The following is a 24,263-nucleotide window of genomic DNA, read 5'->3' as shown; positions in this document are numbered from 1 at the left end:
CAGCGAGGCAGCTTTAGAAGCGGACGCTGACTTGTCGGGAGTCCAGATTTCGGGAGATTTCTTGCTGTTCCAGCCTAGTGAGGCAGCTGCGCCAGCTGCTGCATCGTCTTTCTTAAGGCCGGTGGAGGGGTAGCTTGGCAGGTCTTGTGGTTTTGCGTATCTAAGCCGCCCGTCGTGTCCTACGTTTGCTGTAAGTATTTGATCTTGTTACCCGTCAAGGCTGGGCCGAAAATGCAGAACTTCATTCCGTGAAGTCAATGATGAATAAGGCAGAAGAGGGTATTTAAAGGCATGGGTGGGTAAGACGGAGAGAGAGCTACCTGGTGGTGCAACTGGATATGTCTTCTTATTGGCGGCAGCGCCAGCATGGGTGGCTGTCTGAGTTGCCGAGCTGGCCGACATGATTGCCTAATTATGGTACTTCACTGTACGTAGGTAGTTTGACGTGGGGAAATACGAAGCAGGCTGAGCCCGGGGCTGTGGGCTATGAATGGATTGTGACGAATGTGCGCAACTGGTAGAATGCGATTGTCGATAATTGTCTTGCGTAAGAACAGGGGTGTTGTCAGATCTGATGGGTGTTATTTGACGATGATTGACCTTGTCTCAGAGCGCTGTATGAATCCGCATCGTGCGACTCGGGGATTGTCGATGTAATCAATGATTGCAAGTAGATGCTCTCTGTAATTGTGGAAAAATCAATACTAGAATAGGAAAATGAAGTTGTAGATGGCAGTGAGGAGGATGGCGACGAGCAGAAGGGGGTAAATGACTCGATGATGGAGGAAAGCAGACCTGAGTCTGATGTCGTCGTTGCTGGCTCCCGTCTCTATCTACCTTATGGAATGGACTATCTCTCTGAATTGAGCTCATGATACCAAGCAAAGACCGCCTACGTCATCTGTGCACGGCGGCGGCTGCCCCGCAGTAGTGGGAGCTGAAAGTCACGGTGAAGTGCCCCCAAGCCCCCTGCAATTGGACGTTTTAGGCCTTGCAGGGCAGCTCTCACTCTGCACTAACGACTGCGCTAGTAGATTAACATCGTCATTATTAGCGTCACTGGCAGAGTGAGACACCCTCATGAGTGGAGGTGGCTGGACACAGCAGAAGCTTTGACCACATCTGTTCTTCAGATCGCGGTGTTGATGTTCCAGCCAAAGATCATGATAAGATAACTGCTTAGAACCAGCATCAAGCTCGATATTCAAAGTCACCATATATGAGATTCGGTGCACGGTAAACAAAGTGACAGGGTCCTCATAAAGCTACCCCAGCAAGTTGCGTTACTCTTCCCCGGCGATCTCCGGCGATCCCGATTCGCAGCACCAATGCCACTGCCGCTGCCCAGAGCTCATCTACCGCTAATCAATGATACCGCGACTTTGCTCCCCATTTCCCGGTTCCGGCGCGGCACCGCCAGCCTATGAGAACACTTTAGTCGCCAACTTCTACCTACCATAATGTCTCTAATTCTTGAATAATGAATACAAGTTCTCACATTTCGTCTAAAAGGGTTGCTGAAATATATATAGACTTGTATTCTGTTAGCTCTGCCAATAGCATTGGTTCTTCCACCTTGCCGCGTCTACTCCCTCGGGCTCGTAGTGACTGTCAACACTTCCTTGAATCAATTCGGCCTTAATTCTTTTGCATCCCAGGTGATCTCAAGGACGGCCATGGGCAACCATGCAGTTCTTGATTTTCTGTCGAGAAATATGCCATATCGTATCAATGTGGCTACTGCGGTCTATTGTGTACTGAAGTCTCAATGATTGACCATGCACAAAGCATCACAATAGAGACACTTCTTCAACAGTAATGACTACCTTCTGCAAACCACGCTTCGCCTACACTATGCGATTCGTAGCCATCGATGCATCAGCAGTATCCTTAGTCTATCAAACTGCATTCAGGTGAGGATGAATCTCATCGAGGCATTACTGGGTGGATCTGCTGCGCCGCACATTGTCGGACCCGGCGAACCGTTTTGACCCGAGCCGAAATGCGGCGACAGACAGTCAGCTCCTTTACCTTTGTGTTTTCGAAGGCTTCAAGTTTCCTGATTACAACCGCTCAACTTCTATTTGTCCCCCTGTCCTTTCCGTCGCGCGCATTTATCACCATCGCAATGGCTGCCTCTCCTGCTGTCTTGGCGCAGGCCGCCACCCAGAAGAAGCCCGAGGGACTTGCCCTCTATTCACGGTTCGCCTTTGCTGGTGCTGTCTGCTGTTCGCTCACTCATGGCGCTTTTACCCCAGTAGATGTGTATGTTTCCCTGAGACTTGGCTTTGTCTGCGATTTGCTGACGCTCCAATAGTGTTAAGACTAGGATACAGCTTGACCCTGCCACCTACAACCGTGGGATGATTGGCGGTTTCCGTCAAGTCATCCAGAATGAGGGCGCTGGTGCTCTCTTGACGGGTTTCGGGCCAACATTTACAGGATACTTCATGCAGGGCGCTTTTAAATTTGGTGGTTATGAATTTTTCAAGCAGCAGTCCATCAACATTCTTGGTCTCGACAAGGCCCGTCAGAACCGTGCTGCCGTGTACTCTGTCTCGGCCGCCTGCGCTGAGTTCTTCGCCTCTATTGCTCTCTGCCCTCTTGAGGCCACCCGCATCCGTCTTGTCTCCCAGCCTGGATTTGCTAATGGCTTGGTTGGTGGCTTCGGCAAGATTCTCAAGACCGAAGGCGTCGGTGCTTTCTATAGAGGATTCGGCCCTATCCTCTTCAAGCAGTACATTAATCTCGGCCACATGTTACTGATGCAAGAGGCAAGCTGACATAAAATAATAGGGTTCCCTACACAGTAACCAAGTTTGTTGTTTTTGAAAAGGTTGCCGAAACCATATTTGCCCAGTTTGACAAATCCAAGCTGTCGGATGGTGCTCAAACTGGCGTCAACTTGGGATCTGGTCTAATTGCTGGTTTCGCTGCTGCTATTGTCTCACAGCCTGCTGATACCATGCTATCAAAGATCAACAAGACCAAAGGTCTACCAGGCGAGAGCACCGCCTCCCGTCTCATCAAGATTGCGGGCGAGCTCGGTCTTCGTGGCTCTTTCGCTGGTCTTCCCACGCGTCTGTTCATGATCGGTGGTCTTACTGCTGGTCAATTCGCCATTTACGGTGACATCAAGAAGGCTCTTGGTAAGTGTGCTTGCTTCCCTACTTTCCATGGGTTAGGCTAAGGTGATATCGCTAGGTGCCACTAATGGTGTCGAGATTGCTAAGTAAATGTTCTCTACGAACATTCTGTATCCGCGTAGCATGAAGTGACAGGTGGAACATCCCTGGCATAGAAATAGACGTAGACTATACTCAAAGCCGACTTGTTGTTCACGGCAACTCTTGCCCTCCACCAGTAACTTGTGCTTTCAAATCCTACTAAGCTTCTGAGTATCAGCTGTTTCACATCAATATAGATAACTGGATAAACGAGCGGACTCTGTCAGCATGATTGGCAATTGCAATAGGTCGTGTTTTGGTATTCTGGCTTCCTGTAGTGCGACGCCTGGATGTATAGCCCATAAAGATGTAGCTTAGCAGATTTTCGACTGATGTGGACTAATGCCTGCCCATCTAGCTAGAGAAGTCAAAGTCCATTGCCTCTCAAACGAGTGACGATATAATATTCAGTTATAGAGTGCACAACAAGGAGCTGTGATTAAGGAAATCTAATGTAAGGTAGAAATTCGAAATCGAATATAGTGAAGATTATTTAAAACTTGATCTGAATACGTGATTTATGATAGGATAGGAAACATTTCCTGGTGACACCTGAGGTCGCCACCTGCCACGCCATTTCACTACAGTTTTAACATCTACCTAGGTAGCATTTATCGGCACTAGATCAATACACGTCTAGGTACCAATCATTCCGCAGACGGAACATGGAAAATTTCACTGCAATTTTAGCATCTGCTAGGGTGATTGATGTTAGACTCTAGCAACACCAACCATTTCTCAACAGAACATTTTGAGAAAGTGAGAGGACCAAAGGACTACACCTTCTTGAATCAAATGCCGAATCAGGCCATCCAGGTGACAGACTGCAGGGAATCCTTTCAAAGTTTCGGATTTTCTTTTGCTGACGGTTTGCTGGACCCGTTCGTAAACCGTCAACCACTTATGATGCATCTCTCCAGCATTTGATTCCTCAACAGTTGTATTAGGCAGTTTTGCCGCAACACTTTAAACCGCTAGCAACTCACAACCCCACTACCTGACATGTCCAAACATGACCTAAAATCTGACGTTTACTTATGTTTGCTCTTTTGATCAGGGCTCTCCTCTCATGTACTTAAGTTGTTGTGTCTGGAATAATTGATTGTTGGTCGCGTGCTTGCTCTTCTTGCCCTCGGTGCCGCTACGTGCATCAACTTTCCTCAAAATCACAATGGGGGTTGAGACACGGCGGTCAGCGGCCTCCAAAGGCAACGCCGCGGCCGCGATGCCCGCCGAAGTGGAGTTCGACAACATCATCAACTTCCGCGACGCCGGCAAGACGGTCAACGAGTTCCTGGGCAAGAAGCTCGTGCGGGAGGGCCAGCTGTTCCGCTCCGCGCGGCCAGACGACGCCACGCTGGACGACCGGCAGCGGCTGCAGGAGCACTACGGCATCCAGTCGATCATGGACCTGCGCACGAAGACGGAGCACCTCAACAAGGCGAAGAAGCGCGATGCCGACCTCAAGATCCCCGCGCTGCTGCAGTCCAACGCCGCGCTGGCCGAGCCGCTGCAGATGCCGGGCATGAACTACCTCGAGATCAAGCTCACGGGGCGGAGTTTCGAGAAGTTCCTTATGAGCCAGCTGTCGTGGCTGAGCTTCTTGTAAGTCTTGTGCCAAGTTCGGCATTTGTGTGACTGGTGGATTCGAGTTCTCACAGTGTGCAGCAAGTTCCTCTTTTTGTTCATCTGTGGGTACCGCATGCAAGCCATCGCCATCATGGGGAGAGAGGTGATGCTGCCTCGGGGTCTGGTCGGGCTCGGTCTAGCCACCATTGACCAATCTGGGTTAGAAATCAAAGAGGTGCGTGCATTGCTGAGTCTTTTCCAAGCCCAGTCAAGATTGGAATAAGTTGGAGGTGATGAAGCTGTCTCTAACAAGAACCTTCTAGGCGCTGAGCTCGCTTCTTGCGCCGACTGGACTGCCCATACTCGTGCATTGCACGCAGGGCAAGGACCGGACGGGGATTATCATCACTCTTGTCCTGATGATTCTCGGCGTCCCGGCGAAGGCCATCAGCCACGACTACAGCCTCTCTGATTCTGGCCTAGCAGCTGAAAAAGAGGCGCGGCTGGAAGAAATCCGTGAGATTGGCTTGACGGATGACTGGGGCGACACGGCACCGGGCTTCGTGGAGGGCATTGAGAAGCATCTCAAGACCACGTATGGAGGGCTAGATAATTACCTGGACGGTATCGGCTTCGTCGAGTCTCAGCGTGAGAAATTGAGGGAACTACTACTATATTGAAGTAGTTGCTCTCGAGCAGAGACCGTATCTGGATACGCCGTCAGCTACTTCTCACGGCAGTACGGCCCATGTCTGTAAGTGTAAATGCAGTCTAGATTATGGCAGGGTGTATATAAACGAGGGACTAGCTGCTACTCTTCACAGCTAGCCAATAAATATGAACATGAAGCCACTTTCAACGAGCGGTCTTTTGTGAATCCTCTTTCGAGCCCTGGAACTCCTCATTCATAATGCAAACATCAGTGCAGTAAGGACTGTCTGCAACTTTATTTCAACAACACCATACCCAATATGAACATCATCAGAAGCTTCTGCTCTCTTAAGCTAGCTCTCTGACCTCGCCATCGCCGCGCTGCGTCGGCAACTCATGGGCAAACCCTGCCTGCTGCGGGTTATGCGTCTGATACTGCGCCTGCTGTGGGGGAGCATACTGTCCCTGCTGGGAGTAGGCGGCGTTGCTATACTGGGAGTCGGTCGGGCTAAACGGTTGGCCGGTAGCCTGGCTGGGAGAGTATCCGGGCGCGGGGGTGCCGCTCTGGGGAGGCGGGCTGCTCGGAGGGCTGTACGGCTGTTGCTGGGGCATGTTAGGGTCGTACGCGTAAGGCGGCTTCTGGATCGACTGGCGGTTGTCCACGGGAGCGAAGCCAGCCACCGGTGGGTAGCCGGCCTGCTGGCCTGGAGGCGGGTATTGCTGCATCTGCGGGCCCTGAGGATAACTTTGCGGCGGCGGGCTTCCAGCTCCCGGAGGAGGCTGGCTGTAGCCGGTGTTGGCGGCGGCGGCAGCGGGCGCGATGTTCTGCTTGTTCTTGCGATTGCGACGGATTAGGAAGAAGATGGCCAGGCCGATGAGCGCCAGGGCGGCGACACCGCCCACAACACCACCAACAATGGCGCCAGTTGGCGTGGAGCTCTTGGAGCTACCCCCACTGCTACCACCAGAGCTGCTTCCGGAGCTGCTGGCGGCAGGCGCAATAGTCGTAGTTGAAGTAGCGGCCGGGTCTGTCGCAATCACGAAGCCGGAAGTAGTTGAGCTGGAAGATGACCTGTCCGAAGTGGAGGTCTCATCATCGTCCTCGTCAGTGCTGGAACTCCCTCCCGCTGATGAGGTTGTCAATGGCTCGTAGTACACTGTATCAGAGCCCGCAGCAACCGCGCATCCCAGAAGGGTATAGTTGGCGAACGCCTCGTCCTCGTAAAGATGCGTGATGCAGTTGGGATATTCGGAATCGCCACTTCATGTCTGTTAGTTGCCAAGATCTAAGAAACGCAATCGATGGCTTGCAACATACCACCACAGCGTGTAACCATTATCAGTGGTATATGAAGCCCTCTGCGCCGAGTTGTAACAGGTGGTCCAGATGGGGCAAGTCGTGGAAGTGTCAGGGCAGCAACCAATCTTGAAGTAGTACGAGTTGTAGACGCACGCCGAATCAGTATTGCAGTATAGGGGAATATCTAAAGCTGTCAGGGCGGCCACAGCCGTTTCACTCGGATCGCCCACTTACCAGTGTCTCCGTCGACATAGGCACAAGTGTTGTCTGTAGACGACCTCTTTCCCTTGAGGTTTTTGGGCGCAACAGGCGCTTGTGTTGGGAGCGGAGTGAAGCCGCCCAGGGCTGGCATCACAGCCAGTGTCTCGCGAGCTGGCAGCCATTGCTTCTCGCTGCCATCACGGCTCCATTTGAAGCTCTTAGCACTGGCACCTTGCAACACGCAGCCGACAGCTGCTACGCCAAGCAAATGCTTCATTTCGGATCAGTTGGACTCAGAGCAAAAAACACACAATGAACAAACAAAGGTGCTACTGTGAAGAATTGGAGGACTTCCTTGCAAGTGGAGAGAAGAAAGCTCAAGTAAGAAGGTTAAAAGAGGTTGCAACGGCGCGCGACAGATCAGAAGGAGCCCGACGAGCGGGGAGATTGGGGGACTGGCAGTCATCCGGTATAAGATGGGCTTGAGGCTCAAGGACTAGCCATTGTCCGCCGATTCAGCTGAGAGGAGGGTAGTCATTAGCACGACACAGCCGCGTGCTTAATTGGTGAGGATGTCATTCCGAGATGGAGACACTACAGAGCTAACCGTGGGCGGCCCCCCGGCGTAGAGGTTGGCCATGGAGGACCGGCATGGTACAGGGCCTGCCAGATGAGCGCCTCTCCGTGCTTCCAGAACGCTTGTTCTGGTTCCTGAGCGCTGGTACTTCAGTTGATGCCGATCATGGCGAATCAGAAGAGATTCTTGGAGAGTCCAGGCACCTCGTACACCTGCGTTCAGCCGCAACGCGAGATTCTTTGCTGCGGCGCCTGCAAGAAGCAAGCCCATCGCGAGATGGCCTCGATGGCTCCGAGACATTGGGAAGCCTCTATTTTCTCCAGCAGGACCCTGATCGGCTTGGGCGCTGGAAGAGGCGAGAGAGGGCAAGACAGCGATGGTCGTTGATCAAGCTCTAGATGGCTAGCTGAAGTTGCTAGTGCGTCAATTATTGGTCGTTAGGCTGAATACGGCTTTGTGGCGCACAGCTGGCCGGCAACAAGGTCGAGACGGTGCTATCTTGGCACAGCACAAGAACTGGCGATGTGCTGGGCAGTCGACATTGACTAGACCCTCCTTGGTAAAGAGAAACGAGTAGCTCAACGTACGGCTGATTTGCAGTTCCGCCAGCCTCCGCCAGCTATTTTATCCTTCTGAAGTGTCCCTCAAGAGCTTTGCGACTCGCGATTTGTTTCCTTCATCTCGCACTCCGCGTATGTAAAAATCCCTAGATTTAGGTGTTTGCCAAGAAGCAAATCTTGTAGGTTGGGATCCTTCGGGAGGGAGGGAGGGACGGAAAGCAAGCCATGCAGCATAGATCGTGGCTGCCGATCACTGCAATACATCGTAAAAGGTTGCGAGCCGCAATGTAACGCTGCATAGTGTTTTTATTGCACGTACAATTTTTTTCACTGCACTTCACAACCCAAAAAGTTGACACCCCTTCAAAACGTCAATGTCGACACTTAGATGCTCAGCAACGAGGATGTGCTAGACTGGACCTTTGTTCACTTTCATTTGGGTGAGTACTACGCAGTACTGTCGGATAACGTCCCGCTAACGTTAAATTTCTGTCAGTCCTGCCAAACGTTATTTCTGGCCGGTCAACGGGGTGCTCTGTTGTCAATTGAGCCTTAATATAATTAGTCTCTGGAACGGTTGCGGGACGGTTCCACGCTAGGGGCTGGTTGGCGTCGGCATACAAGCCTAAGATCATCGGCGTGAGCCCACGTTTTCCCTTTGGTCAGAATACCCGACGTATCGGCTTTGAAAGTGAGGCGGAGCTTTAGTTCTATGACTACTGGGAAATACGCTTTACAATTCTGTCTGCCTTACACTAAAGTAGGTACAGCAAGTGCAAGTAGGCCTTCTACAGTAATTCGCGCGCTATGGCGACATGCAACTCCTTTATTGATGTATTAGGGACAGACTTCCTGATTGTGATTGCTAAGCTGCGGCTGGTTTGTTTTGTCTTACTCGTCTCTGTAAATGGCAATCTTGTATTACTCCCTTTGTGTGCAACCCCAATCGTACATGTCATACATGTTGTATAACACGAGGAATAGCTGAAGTGAACAAACTCTTGTCTTTCTCTAGATTCCTACAACTTGCTCCGCAGACTTGGGCGCCACTTGGCATAAGGGTGGTCTGTAGAGGAAGGTATCAAATGGTCGACCTCCAATGTATTGACCAGCCCTGGATGAACCTGGTCTAGCCTTGTGATCCCACACATCTTCATCGTGGTCTCTAGCTCGTCCGTCAAAACTGCGTCTTCTGTGTCAGTAAAGCCAAGGCGTCCCGGAGTACAATGCTACTACTTCACGCGGGCTCAACTCACTGTCGATATATCTCTCCACTCCCTCCCGCCCGTAGTTCAGCCCGTACAGGAACCCTCGTCCAATCCCCACCGACTTTGCTCCCAGGCAGAGGGCCTTGAAAACATCTGTTCCCCGCGAGATGCCGCCGTCTACAAAGACCTCCATCCTGTCGAATATCTGTGGACAGCACTTGTGCAGCTCCAGAAGTACCAGTATTGTTGCAGGCGCCGTGTCGAGACTTCTGCCGCCGTGATTCGATATCAAGATGGCATCTACGCCAGCCTCCATCGCTCTCACGGCATCTATTGCCGTCTGGATACCCTTCAACACGATCGGAATGCCTGGCGCGCATTTCCGCAACCAAGCAATGTCCGCCCACTGCAGGGAGTCGTCGATATAGGCGCCCATCAGACGCCCCAGCGCGCCGCCTTTCTTGTCGTTCTTCGCCTTGGCGCCGCTCATCGGGCTGCTGATGCTCTCGTCCGCCTGCATCCGCTCGTCTGCCTCTCGCTTCCCCGGAATAGGGGCATCGACTGTCAGGAACACCCCCTTGATGCCGAGCTCCGCTGCCTGTCGCAGTAGGCGCTCCGAGTTGGCGCGCTTCTTGTCGACGTACAGCTGGAAGAAGAACGGGAGGTCGTAGTCCGTGTCCGCCTGGTGGCTCCGGACGGCGGTCACCAGCTCGGCGAGCGGGAACGAGGCGCTGGTGCTCACGCACTGTGGTATCCCGAGGTTTTTGCATGCGCGTCCAAGCTCCTTTTCGCCCTCCGGGTGCACCAGCCGGCCCAGGGAGGTTGGCGAGCAGAAAATGGGTGTCCGCATGGGCTGACCGAGCATGGTCGTGCGTGTAGACACTCTGCTGACATCGTGTAGAACACGCGGACGTAAGCCGATTGCTGAGTATGCCGTTTTGTTGCGTGTCTTTGTGTGAAGATCGGTAGCAGCGGATGAGACGAACGCCCAGGTTTTGGGTGTGAAGGACTTTGAAGCTGCAATTTCGAAGTCATGTGCGTTGATAAGGCTCTCCAGCGGTGGCTTGGACGTGTCTGATGTCTTCTTATCTAGATTCTGTGTTCTGGACGACTCTGCCCATTCAGAAGGCACTGTGCTCGTGTCCAATGGCCCTATGTGCTTTGATTTTGGCAATGTGGACTTGATGAGTGAAGGGGCATGGACCTCATTGTAAGCGGCAGTAGCATCTCGCCCAGCATATTTTGAGAGGATGTCTACGCCTCCCGGGTGTTCTGGTGCAAACTCTGTAAGATCATATACAGTTCCGTCAACAACCGTCCAGAGGTTGTCTAAGCTATCATGTTTAGAAACCTCTTGCGCTCGAATCAAAGGTGCCATGATGAGTTAAATAACGACGACTGCATCTATAATTAAGCAAGCAGAACGGCAACAGAAAAGCTTCAAGACAGTAGTTCTATATCATCAAAAGGACTATCCCGATGTGCTCAAACACAAGATGAAGGCCCTAGATCAAGTACCCATCCCAAGTTGACGTCGACAAATCGATCGGCTTTAGATGTGCCGAGGACTGTCTGGTGCTTATAATGTCTTGCACTTCAGTGGCTCCGTCTTCGCTGCCGGTCGGGAAATGCCCTGGAAATACTACAAAGGGGCGCCAAACCCCGCAATTTCTCTCCGCATTCCTGGTACGGCGCTGGAAGCTCCCCCACTCGTTCACTCCCACTCAGGCGCCTTCCAGGGCCTTCCCGATCAGCGATTTCGCCCTGTCACTCAGGTCCATCTGCAATGCCAGTTCCTGGCCTTTGGCACTCATCTTGACCCAAGTCTTTTGGAGAATGCTGATGATCTTGGCTTCGTCGATCTCCGGTTTCCTCTCGAAATCGTCGAACTGGTCGTCCAAGAAAACGAGGCATGCTACGTCCTCGAGAATCTGTGTTTCTTCGTCCTTGCTGAGGTTCTCTTTCCGGATCAGGGCTGCCACCCGATCGATCTGCTCTTGCGGGATAGGCGGCTCTACCTGTGGCGATGCCAGAAGCTCCGCAACCTGGTTTGCTGCCTGCGCCTTTAGTTTTGCCCTCCATGTCAGGTAACCTGGCCTAGTCATGGGATAGCTACTCCGCGGTATCTCCCATCTTCAAGGAGTTTCTCCGTCAATATCGGGGTTTAATGGGTGTATAGGAATTTTAAAACGCACCTTCTAAAGTGTTGGGCTCGACATGCAAGTTGCAGGACGGGCGGTGCCGTGGGCGATCGCAGCGCGAGCCATCGTGTCATTTTTCGAGCATAGTGAAGCTCGTAAGGGATGGTCGTCCCTGAGGCATCGGGCGCTGGGATCTTGTTGGGATCATCAGAGTGAGCCTTGTCAATCAGTTCCAAGGCTGTTGCATAGTTGCCCTCCATGGAAGGTAGAGAAGTCATCTTGATAAGCCTATTTGCGAATTCTAGAGGCTCTAAGTTGAGGCAGTTCTTCGCGATAGTTGATGTCTCGATCGATACTTCAAGGAGATGGAGCACCTAAGCGGATCCATCAAACACTACTAATTGCTTGCGTTTGATTGGCCGGTTCTTCTACCCGCATTTGAGCCTCCTTTTACAAACGCCAACCCCTATTCTAAAAGCCTTCACGTATTATGGTGGCCTTTCTATATATATATGTAGTTGCAAGCACTAGGCCTCTTAAATTATATGAAGAGAAGTGGTCAGATCTTGAAATCGCACAAATTTTAGCCAATTATGGGAAACAAGATGGCATTACTACATAGAGGGATATTGACGATGACGAAAGGGAAAGCCTGGGAAGATACTATGTCTTGCGAGATGTGCACCTCACAGGAGTGGTAAGGCACTTCTTCCTCATTGATATGACTGATATGTCCTCAAAGATGGTTGTCAGCATCAGGATACATTACTTGATTACGGATTTTGTTAGGGCCCAGGTTGAAGAAATGTCAACCCTGTAAAGCTGCTCCTGCACAATCTTGATGCTTCCTTTCTTTCTTTGCAGTTGCCTGGTCATCAATGGCCTGCAGTCCTTTCATGAGCACCTGTAGCTTTTTGGTTGCTCCCCACCATCATCATCCCATCTTTTCACATCCACCATTCACTGAACTCCGACCCGTGGAGCTTGTTTCCTTTCTTCCTCAATCTCTCTACCAAACCACTTTCATGTCCTGATTTTTTATGAAGAAGATCTTCTGATCATTGCCATATCATCTGGTTTCCTCGTGTTGCGTGTGGAATCTTTTAAGGCCAAACTGAATAGTAGCCCTGATCCTCACCTGACCTCCTATTTGCACATAATCCCGCCATCTCCAACATCCACAGTGGCAGTCACCTTACCAAAATCGTACGCAAATATGCCTTCCTCCAAGGGATACACTCAGCGTCCCCAGGGATTCTCCACCAACAGACTACACTCCAACAGATATGAGCTTCACCTGACTAATTTCTTGGTCGACTCTCCTATGCTCGTCCCCAAAAAGAGAGCCTGGCCTGGCAGCAGCCGAGCGCGCGAGGAAGCTCGCGCCTCTTCCTCCGTCTTATCCATCACCATGCCACGTGAGGAGAATGTTAGCAGCGACAAGAGCAGCAACGAGCGCGCTCATGATGGTTCGGATGCCGACTCGGAGTCTTCCGAATCTGAGCAGAAGGTGACCTCGCCCTTGCGGAAGACCAAGGCTAAACACACCGGCATAATCAAGGCGACGAAGCACGACAAGTGCCTCAAGGACACCGGACCCTGCCTGAAGAAGAAGCAGGTGGTCTTCGAGGACACTGACACCGGCTTTATGGCCGACACCAGCGAGCCCGAGCTGCCCCTGAAGAGCTGTCTAAAGGGGAAGGGCAAGAAGGCCGTCAAGTACGCCGAGCAGTCTGATGTCTCTGAGGAGAAGTCATCCGCGCCTGAGACTACTGAACCCAGCACCACTGATGGAGATTCTACCAAGGCCGTCGTTCTTTCTGACGAGGACAGCAATGTCGGCCCCGCAACTGACAACGATAGCAAGCCTAAAGCTACCACAAGTGCTTCTGGAAATTGGTCGGCTTCCGAAGATGCCGCCATCGTCTCCATGAAGGAGGGCGGCGAGATCTGGGCATCGATTGGGCAGGCTATCGGTCGCGGCAAAAAGGAGGTCCAGAAACGCTGGAAAGAGCTGTCGACGCAGCAGACGGAAGGCGGCAGTACCACTACTGGTAACATGACAAGCCTCACTCCTGCTGACACCGAAAACGACGCCGACAACGAGATGACAGATGCCGCGACCAATAAGGGTAAGGGCAAAGGCGGCAAGAAGTCCGCAAATATTCCGAAGAAGACAAAGACATCGCCAAAGAAGGAGACCGCGCTCATGATCGTCTCCTCTGACTCGGACAACGAAGTCGGCAGCTCCCCCGACAACGACGTGGATAGCGAGGCGGAGATCTACACGCGCATGTACAGCAACTTGAATCTGGACGACTCCGCAGCCCTAGAGCCGGACTCGGACTTTAATGTGCAGGAGTGCAACGTGCTGAAGGTCATTGATGTGAAGAACAAGGTGAACCACTGGCTGGAGGTGCAGGCGGATTTCTTCAACGCTACGGGACGGATGGTCCCCGTTGGCGTGTTACGCCGCAAGCTGGAGGGAGGCCAGAAGATGGCTTCTATTGTGGAGGGAGATGAGGACTAGACTGGGGAGGGATTAAGCTGTTTGGGCTGTGGGTTGTCGGCGACAGTCTCTTTTCGATCTGGCATCACGGATAATTGCTACACTTGATTGGCGTCATAATCATCGTCACTAAGGGACGTTATACCACTTGACAGAAATGGGTATTAGGTAGGTATTCTCACGGAGTTGAGTAAGAATAGCTGACCTATCTGAAATTCAAATCCATAAAACCCGCCATGTGCCTCCATTGCTGAATGTCCCCAAGTCCCTCGTGCCAGTAGCCTCCCAAAACCAGCTAAGAAGTTGCACCGGCGCATCTTGTCTAAGCCGTAACGCCTTTCAACAGCACTTTCTTGTATCTATTATCATACCGGCTTATCAAAAGCAGGAATCCCTTCTCAAATCACCGAAGAATTTATCGCCATTGAGTATCCATAAATTCCATATATTACCTAGGGTCGAATGCGCTTGCATATTTCGTCTTATGCGTCTGCCTTCCGAGTCCTTCTTGGTCCGCCGTACACACGATCTGGAAACCATGTCCAACACTCCTCACAGGGTTGATCCATTCGGAAAGTGTGCCAAACTTTGCGTCTCGAGCAAGGTGTCTGGATTAGGTTCGCCGGCCCACAGAAGCGGGCGAACGTGAAAGTGACGTGTTTACAGATAAAGGCGTGTGCGTAGTATTCGCACATGATCGCAATGAAATGCGGTAGGATTTCGGTAGGATCAGTATGTCGTAAGCAAGGCAGGACATCTAGCGAGTGGCTGCTCTCAGGAATGAGCTGTATCTGTGTATGTCTGGTAGAACTTTTAGAGATACAGGCGAAAGAATGAAGCCTGAGTTGTGAAGAAACATGACTAGCTGTAAACATTCAAGCACGATCATATCATACGATTTAAATGAACACATTGTCAGCTCTGTGAAATAGACAATAGCGAATAGACATCGCCTTGTATGTCATCTGGTCTCACGTTCAGGTGTCAGCAACCAGCCATGGCACTGCCACGGACTGATGCCTGAGAAATTTTGGGCTTCCGAGGAGAGAGGGTGTAGTTTCCAGAACCCAACACCTGATATCTGAGACAGACCATTCATAGATTCAAGACCTCATGTAAGTAGCCTTCATTCTGATCGGAAATTTGCCATGTCATAAGAAAGCATAGCAACCGCACCACACATCCAATGAAAAGGTTAAGATATCCGAGAAGATGGAGGCTGCGGAAAGAAATCCCGTCCGAAATAAGCAAATTGATCTGGACCTTAACAGCCTGGTCTGGCCTTATGAGGAGCGATCTTCACAGTTGGGAGGGTGTGCTCTAAGCCTGACTCAATATATGAAGAAGCAAGTGGACGTGGCACCCGCACTGGTACCTGGACAATGCCTAATGTTAAGAAAAAGCAATATGAAGGTAGTTAAACCCGACCAGGTAATTGTAGGGCTGCATGCCCTATCTTTGAAGGCGGAATGCGACTGCACAAGCATATCCACGTTGAGAGTTCAGTCACCGGGCATCTTGAAACAACAACACGGAAAGGCGCGTCCAGGAGAAGGACCAGTCGATATCCATGGTGAGGTGGTCGCGACAGGGTACTCCTAAACTTGTGTGATGGCCTCAGACTTCGTTAGTCTGCACAATGCATCTTCAAGGGGGATTTTGGTGACTACGCGTAGGAGGGCCGGCCCATTGTGTCTTGTGGTCCCTCACCGCCAGTTCGTTTGTTTGGATTACACAGATAGTAGATCGAAGATGCAGGTATGTCGGGGTCCTCTCCAGCGCAGGCTCCTGTCGTGCAAATGCAAAATAGATTGGAAGGAGGGGATGGCCGCATATTTGAGACCCAAGTGTAAGCCAGTCAGTCGATGCTCTGCGTTGGCAAAGCTGGGACTTTGCTATACGTATTTATAGGATGAAGTCATCAAGCCGCCCAAGACCGTGGGTTGTCGTCGCTCCCTCAGGGCATGCGGCGCTGTTCGCTGGCACCAATAGAGTGTCGTAGCAGGGGATTTGCAGGAAGTGGGTCACGCGAGAGAGAAAATAGGGTGGCTGGGGATTTCAGAAGCCGCTCTGTTTGGCCAAGAGTCTGTGACGGCACTCACTCCATCAGAGTGCCCAGAATGTAGGGTTTGGCTAGCCATTGGGGGTCGCGTCCAATGCATACAGACTGTTAGTGGTGGTTGAATGCGAGTGGGAGGCCCGGAGAGTGGGCTGCGTCGGCGATTAACGTAGCACACCTGCACGCACTGCGCAGCACGAGAGATCTGGAAATCTCTGGGTGTCTATCGACAACGTGGATTCAAGACATGAAGGGTGTAAGTCTTCACGGCCCAGCTTCAGTGTGTACCACCGCACCCGGAAAAGTGTGATACGTGAGACTGCAGGCCTCAGTAGGTCTGCCGTCCGGTCTTACGTGCCAAACACATCCTCGATCAACGTGGCAATGAGTGCACAAGGGAACGTTGGGTCGGCAACGGTCAAACCGTCTGAGACATGGAGGTGTGGGCGGCGTGGCCGGCGCCGATACGGACGGAGCAGAAGGGCATTGTCATCGTGGCCGACAAGAAGAAAAGAGGCTTGCAAAGCCTCACATCGATAGTGCGATGAAATATCTTTATGAGAACTGCTAGAGGAGAATCTAGCGTGTTAGTCGAGAGCTGCATTGATATCAGGACATTGGGCTTATTTGATAATAATAAGCTTCGTCGGCCCCCCCTGCCATGTCCGGATATATGCGAGCCTGGGCGAGACCAAGAAGAGGAAGGCGCAATCGACCTGTGGGATGTGTCCAGGTCTCGAGGTACCTACCACCCTAGGCACTGTATCCATTGAGGCAAGAACGAACACCCGAGTACCTACCTCTACTGTGAAGGTGTCGGGAAGGTCCCTGGAAGGTTCCCTTGTCCCTGACAGCTGCGTAAAATGCGAAAAATCAGGGCAGCGTTGGGGGCGCTGTGACTTGGATTGACATCAGCGCTCAAGTGCCCGCCGCGGGAGAGTAGCCACGCACCGCGCCGTCTGTCTCCCGTCTTCCCTTTTGACTCAGGTCTCAGTCCATCATCCTTAGTCCCGCGTCCTGCCGCATACTGCGAACCTCTTAAAGGCAACGGTAACGTGCGGTGCCATTTTCACCTCCATCTTGACCCTCACCGCGGACTCGACCACGACGACGGCGACGACAGCAGCAGCTCAGGCGCGCAATCACGCCTGTGTCCGCCGCACCCTGACGCCCTAGGCATTGGTCCCACCAGGATGCGCTGTAGTGGAAGGATGAGCATCTAGGGAAACGGGGACGGACCACTCATTGCGCCCCGTGGATCTCGAGTGAGTGACGGTGGACAACTCATCGTGCAGAGGACCAGCTGCAGCATCAACGGCTTCCATTCGCCTGCCTGCCCAGCCCCGAACTCATTGTCTGGCTTTGCCCCAGGACGGTCATCACATCATAAGAGCAGGCGAGGCCAGAATCTCCGAACCAGCGTCATTGTTCCTTGTCATTGCCATTGCCTCGTTCGGTCGTTTGCCTGTCGCTCGCTAGCTGGCTCGTTCGCTCGCGACGCATTCAAAAAGCCAACGGCGCCTGGGCCACACCACATTCGTTTACGTTCATGCAGACCTTCTCCACGTCTGCATCTGAGGTGCATCTGCGCTGCAGTGCTGCACGACCGACTCCTTAAAGATACATGCATACCGCCCGTCCTCTCAATTGAATCCCGGACCGTGTTTACTTCTTGCTTCAGGCCTGGCTCTCTGCTGCTCTACGCTCTCTTAAACCTTCCAATCTTCTACCAGACGCTTCTCTGGATCACCAGACCATCAATTGGCTTCAATTGACCTCGAGGTCAAGAGTCGGACAACGTCGCACCTAGGCTTCTCCACCGCATCCTGGTCGAGAAGCCAGAACCAAGCTTGAAAGTTCCCGAGATTCAGGTTTGCGTCTCACCGCCTTTGGCATCGCGTCCCAGATCCCTCCAGGTCCCACGGGTTCCCGAGATTCTACATCAGCGCCCGAGACCCCAGCGAAAATCCCCGGAAAAGGCTGCCTCCCATATATATATTCGCTAGGCCGGGATCGAGAACGTTCGCCATGCTTCGTACCAATTTCAGCAAGGTCATCCCCGAGTTTGAGCCTCAGTCCTCCGCCTGCAAGTCGCCCTGGTGCTAAGCGCAACTATCTGCGCGGCCGAAGACTCTCATTGGCCATCCCACCTGTACAAATTTCCTATCCGGGCCTTTCTGCTCTTCGATGTATGATATTGGTCAGCCATCCTCCAATGATCAAAAGTTGTTTCATGGACCAACTAACACCAGTGTTGCTGACAGTCCTGTTGTAATTAAACTGAACGCAAAGTGTCCTTGCCCAGGGGTCCTGTTTGCTGGCCGAGGCTGTAACATCACAAGCCTCATTTCCACCAACAAGGACTTCTCTGTGACAGTCCCACGTTACCGACGTCAGCTAATATCACCTCTTCAACGGCCTATGACCTAAAGCGGTCTCCATTCAGTCGGTAATTTTTTGCTGGATAGAACTAGTCCGGGCCGGCGCACGTGGGACCGGCATGCATCTGAGCTTGCTGGCAACACCACCTCTGCCGATATCAGCCCTGCTGCATACGCCTACAGCCCAGCTCTCCTTAGCTTGGATATTTAAACGTTACTTGCAATCATTGTAGTCGTTCCTACTTCGCCTTAATCTCAACGAGTTTGCTCCTCTCGTCTACCTATCTCCAGCCCGAGGCGTTACATCTTTGGGCCTTGGGTACTCCGAGGCTGGCATCAGGTACGTTATTATTCCATGGGGTACCATTTCTATAAACACCTTACTTTGTTTTCCCTCATGACACACAGGATGATTACAATTATCCTTCCAGTACCGGTCTGACATTCCCGCGTACCTCTTTTCACAGTCCACCTAAGCTTTGACCTGACATTATCGAATTCAGAGCATTTCTAATTTTATGAACAGAGCTCTTGTTGCGGTAGCACCGGATCACAAGCTTCATGGCTTCATCCGAAGTAGATCAGAAGTTCCTCGGCAAACTTGCCAAAGCCGTTGAACCAGATAATCCCCTCCTCGCCTCTATGCTATTTAAGATTCTAGGTCTTTCGATCAATCTCTCTGCGCAGCTGATAAAAGCTCGAAAACAACGACGACTCGACCCGACTCGTGTGACACAGTCTCTTGATCTGTATCTACATATTATCTGGTTGTCACGAGAAGGATCTATCATGCTTGAGCAATATGTCCTTCCCATGGTCGGCAACTACACTGAGCTCAAGGTATTGGCCTACAAGCTCCGAGCTTCCTTCTATTACATTTTTGTTTTATTTCACAACCAGCCTCCGGTCTCAAATATGGGCGTGCCCACACCAGAACCCCCCTCTACTTCTACAGTCCCTGGATTAGCGCCAAAAGTCGACAAAGGGAAAGGTCTAGCAGTTGACGAACCCGATACGGCACATTCGTCTCTGCAGCCGACACATACGATGGAAGGTGGGCCTGTTGGACCGCCCCCGGGATTTGCTCCCGAGCCAGCAGCAGCTTTCCTTCTGCCAGCCATGAACTACCTCCCAATAGCACACCGATACTTTGAGGAGGCTCTTAAACTCGCGGACGGCCTTCTTTGGGGCTCTCATTCCCTTCGATTATCTGTCAAGACTGAATATGCGGCATTCCTATATGAGTGTGTGCACGATGCTGAAGGTAGTCGGAAACTCGCAAAGGACACGATCGCCGAAGTTTACGAAGCAACAGAGGGTATCGACAATGATATGTTCAACGACGCTTGTGAACTAGTCACAGTCTTAGGCAAGATGATGAAACGAGGGCTAGGATCAAGCAATACGCCAAGAAGCCGGGGGCAAGGCTCAAGTTCGGGAACGCCTGTCACGCAACACGGCACACCACCCCGAACCCAGGCAGAGACAGCGAATTCCCAGCCATCGACAATGGCGACGAGCAACCCCTTGCCCGAGTTTATATGAGCGAGCTGGAGATTTGAACTCGTAAACCACTCGTCAACACCGAACGGACCGAGGTATGCGCCAGAAAGTTGCCGCAAGAAATGGCCCTAGACATAACGATGTGAGAGATCATCGATAAATTGGCCAATAATGATTGGGGGCAGCAAGTGGCCGACAGCGTATCCCATATGCATGGCCAAAGTCCTCAACAACATCTCACAAAGCTATCTCCGCGAGAAGGAGCATGAACGCGTTTTCGCAGTGTCGTTTGCTTGGTCGAGACTGTAATATCCCATGGATGATATACCAGTTCTCTGTTGATCGTCTCCAATACAATCAAATGGAGCGAATTTGCGCGGCCGACACATGGATCATATCAATAACAATACTAATAAGGAATCCTAGCCGTGGCTGGATTCAACTGCATTTCTGCGAGGAGTTTTTTTGCGAACTGCATTATCTGGGTTCCATCTTCGAAGGGTCTGTCCCAAATTTTGTACTAATACTGGGAAGTGAGGTACTTCATCTGGTCCAAAAGGAGGCTGTTTAGCTCATCTGGGCCAATTGCATATTCAGTATTCTGGTTTCGGTTGATACCCAAATCACCTGATAAAGAGGTCACGGTGTTGGAAAGATAGGGGTGGCATTGTATCTTATATTTTTTTTGTTGTTGTGTGAACTCATACGAAGACTTCTTATCCGTTTTGAGGATGAACTGTCGTTGTACTTCTAATTCAAACTCCCACGTCCCTCGGAGTACTCTTGGGAGACGATTGCACCTTGAACACTGTGTAAGACATCTCTGGTGAAAAGCTTATGGCCCGATACGGTCGCAAATTAGACTTTGCGCCGTCTCACCTTGTAGCTTCAGGACAGCCTTTGACATACCCATTCCCTCTTCAGCTTCAGATACGTACTGATTTGTGGATCGGACAAAAGAGCACAATGGATACAGCGGACCACTAAACTCCATATCATACCAGTAATTGACGGCGACGCATATACCTTCGTCAGATATGGACTGTGATACCTTGTGATACCACATTGCGGGAAGATAGAGCATATCACCCGGCTCGAGGGTTATGCGCAGCGGCGAGGCGAGATGTGAATAGCGCGTCGTGGCGGTCTCTGGATTGTCCGGATCCCATGTCGCGAAGGGGACGTCGTCGCCGTCCTCAAAGCTAAGATCAAGGTTTTCGGCTCCATCGCCGCCGCCCCGGACGTAGCTCGCTGGCCGCAGGGCTTGCTCGTTGACGCAGGGCTGGCACAGCGGCGGGAGGAGAACAAAGTGCTTGCGGCCGAGGATCTGCACGTAGACGTTCTCGTAGTTGTCCTTGTGCAGGGCGGTCACGGAGCGAGAGTTGCCGACCCAGAGGTTGATGGCGTCGGGCTCCTTCTGCAGGGCAATGCGTGCCCAGGGTATGTCGCGCTGGACGTGGCTGAAGAGCGAGGCGTACTCGTGCCGCAGGTTGTCGTCCTGCGTCTGGGCGTATCTGACTTCAGATGCTTGTGACGGACTCGTCTTCTCTTGCTCGATGATGTGGTCCAGGAACTCTGGGAACGGCTGGTCTTCTTCCCAGGGCTTGACGAAGACGAGAGAGCCGTCCTCGAGACGGAGAGGCGAGTCGGCATTGCTAATGCATGCATGTTAATCCGAGTTTGATATGATGATTGAGAAGAGCATGTATTCACTGGAGCACATGCCCGCAAACTCAGACAAAATAAGAGATGCACAAACCCTTTTGGTGTCACAGCCACGTTGACTGTCTCGTTTTTCAAGAAGTCTCTGAGATATGCTGCACTCCAGATTTTGGAAGCACGCCAGCCAGCGGCTCCTGAGCGGACTACAAAGGGAGTATTCTGAGCGACGTATCGCATGAACTCGAGAGGGCTAGGCTCTTCCTGCAGCACGTCGACAACCGAGTTGTTCAGCTCATTGTAGGTAGTGATGAGCTCAACAATTGGATCTGGCAGGCGATCCATCACAACAGTGCAACAGCGTGCGAATATGTCTCAGCCTTGCGGCAGATGAGTCGTCTCCTCACGCTTGCCCGTTTCCCCAGCGCGGGCCGGATCGAGTTGACTATTTCAGCCTCTTGGGTCTCTCGTCCTCCTCACCCCTCAGCTGGGTTGCTCGTCCTGGTGAGTGGTTTGTGTGGTTGAAGCCAGCTGATTTGATTTGAGATCGCCTTGTGGGGTTCCACAAAGGGTTCCAGGCGCTCCAAGAGCTTACCCCAGGCACACCAATCAGGATGGCTCCAGCCAGAGCTGTCAGACCATAATTGCTGGAAAACAGCTGATTTCGACGTAATAAGGCGCTGAACCTCAGTGAGGTCTGGACTGCAGCCACTTCACAATTAGGAAAGAAACAAAGTGTGCTCTACCTATGGCAAAGGGGAGCGGGGAAGGGAGAAAGAGACTGGTTAAGGTATTTAAGTATGGCCATGGCAGCCGTCCCAAGTCCCATCTTCGCTGCGTTCCCTCAAATCGAGATGTGAATCCGGCGCGCGATGTGAGCGGCTCCCTAACGGTCGTACTCCGCATCTAACACTCGCTCAACCGACGGAAATGTTTACCTAAGGGGATCTATCGAAACGCGTGGCTGGGCGCTTTTCACAAGCCCCATGCATACACTCGACTGGTCGCAATTTGACCAAGAAAAGAGATCCCGGCTCGTGGTCTCCTTTTCAGTGAGAGGACCGATCCGATCGATCGCACCCGGCCGGTGAGGTGAGCTATTCCCACTGCCGCTACGCGCTACGAAGACCATTCCGTCACCTCGAACGATGCTCGCAGGCGCCGGATCAGACCAGAGCAAATCGGATCACCTGACCTCACCTGATATGCGAGAGTCTGCTCGTGAAGCACAGCATTGAATTGAATTTGCCTGCGTGGTGGTTGCAATGTGCAATGGATTTGCTTTGAGACACATGTGTGTGTTTCTGGTTCGGTGTCCAGGTGCATCCCCCCAGCACAGCACATGACAGGGGGGTGAGAAGGCACACGAGTCGGGTCGTTCTTTCCTTCTTCCTCTCCAAATGGTGAGTGCCTCAGCGACTTCAATTTTTGGTGGGGCGGGCACCAAGTGAAGTAAGACTTGGGGCTTGCTCCAATCTTGCCGCTATTTCTTTTTGCGTCTGGCCTCCCCAGTGGGTGGCTTTTCATGAGGCATAACCCGGCCTTCCATTAAGTTACCTGGCATTGGCACTGGTATTCATTAGTGATTTTTGTGCAAGACGACCAAATTGCATCCTTTTTCCCCGATTACCGTACTGCTATGACGCGTTTGTCTGCCCTTTTCAGAAATCCCCCGTTTCCGCATCTCTTCGCTCTCAGCCCACCGACGCCGCCTATCTCATCTTTCATCTCCTCCCCCTACCTCCCCCTACTAATCATTGACCTAACGTGCGCTTGTCTAATGACATAACCCGGCTGGCGGGACTGCCGATATCCCTCGCTTCCGCTTTCTTTTTCCGCTCTTTTCAGCATCTGCCCTACTGCAGACGTATGTCATTGTCATAGCTAGACTGGCAACACCCTGTCCTCTGGTGGGTTGTGCTCTTTGGCGCCTCTCTGATCATCCTGCCTTTCACACTGTTCTGGATGGGTGAAGCTGTAGAGCATCACTGGGTTCTGCAGGTACATCACATCACACTCCCGCCCGCAGCCTCTGGGATCTTAGTGTTGGGTTGTTGTCGCATCGCATCATATCGTATCGTATCGGCGGGGATTATAAGAGATCCGAACGGGAGAGATCTGCATCGACGGCTGATATTCCCCATCGCGCAAATCGCAGTTTCAGTGGCTCCCCAGAGCTGCGTCCGTGCCACCACTGTTCGACCAAAGGCATCTTGTCTCGCCTGACGCCAATGAAGGCCCCCTGTTTGAACTCCACGACTGCCGCCAACTTTTCCCAAAATCGACGAGCTGTGGCCACCATTTCTCGACGACACTTCAGTTCATCCCTCCAATAACGATCTCATTGACTGGTATTTCCTGCCCCAACGCATCAACAAGCCACGCGCAGTGCTCAACTCAGACAAGACACGCGAAACTCTAGGCCGACCAAGCTGATCCCATTCGCACTATTGCGCATCCTCTAGAGGTACCGCCGCTCCGGATCCGACCCAGTTGGAGCTCAATCTTGTGCCATTGTGAGCTCTCTGCACACCCTTGGCCCACCAGTTCCCCAGTCCATCACGCATTTCTCGGGCCTGCAGAAGTTCAGCTGCTTGCGTGCCAGCCCATTCGTGTGCCCAAAGCCCCGCTTGTAAAATCCACAACTCATCCTCTTATCCGCATACGACGACCTCCTCCGGCCCTCTTCAACTGAATTGCGCTCGCTCAACGGATTGA

General features: G+C 52.1%; 7 protein-coding genes across 7 annotated transcripts; 3 read left to right on the top strand and 4 right to left on the bottom strand.

Moving 5' to 3' along the window:
* Nucleotides 1-2,128: 2,128 nt before the first annotated feature.
* On the top strand, nt 2,129-3,236 carry UCRPA7_1530 (putative mitochondrial phosphate carrier protein; the record flags this gene model as incomplete). Its single annotated transcript, XM_007914110.1, has 4 exons — nt 2,129-2,265; nt 2,318-2,737; nt 2,797-3,149; nt 3,205-3,236. The coding sequence occupies 4 exons, from the start codon at nt 2,129-2,131 to the stop codon at nt 3,234-3,236; spliced, it is 942 nt and encodes a 313-aa protein (XP_007912301.1).
* Nucleotides 3,237-4,398: 1,162 nt separating this feature from the next.
* On the top strand, nt 4,399-5,476 carry UCRPA7_1529 (putative tyrosine serine protein phosphatase protein; the record flags this gene model as incomplete). The annotated part of the gene is made up of 3 exons (XM_007914109.1): nt 4,399-4,832; nt 4,896-5,031; nt 5,120-5,476. The coding sequence occupies 3 exons, from the start codon at nt 4,399-4,401 to the stop codon at nt 5,474-5,476; spliced, it is 927 nt and encodes a 308-aa protein (XP_007912300.1).
* A 319-nt stretch (nt 5,477-5,795) lies between these two features.
* Nucleotides 5,796-7,225, bottom strand: UCRPA7_1528 (hypothetical protein; the record flags this gene model as incomplete). Its single annotated transcript, XM_007914108.1, has 3 exons — nt 5,796-6,708; nt 6,766-6,931; nt 6,982-7,225. 3 exons carry the CDS (start codon nt 7,223-7,225, stop codon nt 5,796-5,798), a joined length of 1,323 nt encoding a protein of 440 aa, XP_007912299.1.
* Nucleotides 7,226-9,282: 2,057 nt separating this feature from the next.
* UCRPA7_1527 (putative fmn-dependent dehydrogenase protein) lies at nt 9,283-10,158 on the bottom strand (the record flags this gene model as incomplete). The annotated part of the gene is made up of 1 exon (XM_007914107.1): nt 9,283-10,158. The coding sequence occupies one exon, from the start codon at nt 10,156-10,158 to the stop codon at nt 9,283-9,285; it is 876 nt and encodes a 291-aa protein (XP_007912298.1).
* Nucleotides 10,159-11,017: 859 nt separating this feature from the next.
* On the bottom strand, nt 11,018-11,712 carry UCRPA7_1526 (putative glutamyl-trna synthetase protein; the record flags this gene model as incomplete). Its single annotated transcript, XM_007914106.1, has 2 exons — nt 11,018-11,390; nt 11,489-11,712. The coding sequence occupies 2 exons, from the start codon at nt 11,710-11,712 to the stop codon at nt 11,018-11,020; spliced, it is 597 nt and encodes a 198-aa protein (XP_007912297.1).
* Nucleotides 11,713-12,650: 938 nt separating this feature from the next.
* UCRPA7_1525 (hypothetical protein) lies at nt 12,651-13,964 on the top strand (the record flags this gene model as incomplete). Its single annotated transcript, XM_007914105.1, has 1 exon — nt 12,651-13,964. One exon carries the CDS (start codon nt 12,651-12,653, stop codon nt 13,962-13,964), a length of 1,314 nt encoding a protein of 437 aa, XP_007912296.1.
* A 6,677-nt stretch (nt 13,965-20,641) lies between these two features.
* UCRPA7_1524 (putative phospholipase a2 protein) lies at nt 20,642-21,890 on the bottom strand (the record flags this gene model as incomplete). The annotated part of the gene is made up of 3 exons (XM_007914104.1): nt 20,642-20,709; nt 20,766-21,541; nt 21,646-21,890. The coding sequence occupies 3 exons, from the start codon at nt 21,888-21,890 to the stop codon at nt 20,642-20,644; spliced, it is 1,089 nt and encodes a 362-aa protein (XP_007912295.1).
* Between the last annotated feature and the right edge of the window lie 2,373 nt (nt 21,891-24,263).

The sequence above is a fragment of the Phaeoacremonium minimum genome (genome assembly GCF_000392275.1).
Source record: "Phaeoacremonium minimum UCRPA7 unplaced genomic scaffold PA7_03_scaffold_110, whole genome shotgun sequence".
NCBI classification, from domain to species: Eukaryota; Fungi; Ascomycota; class Sordariomycetes; order Togniniales; family Togniniaceae; genus Phaeoacremonium; species Phaeoacremonium minimum.
This window is presented reverse-complemented; position numbering and strand designations above follow the sequence as displayed.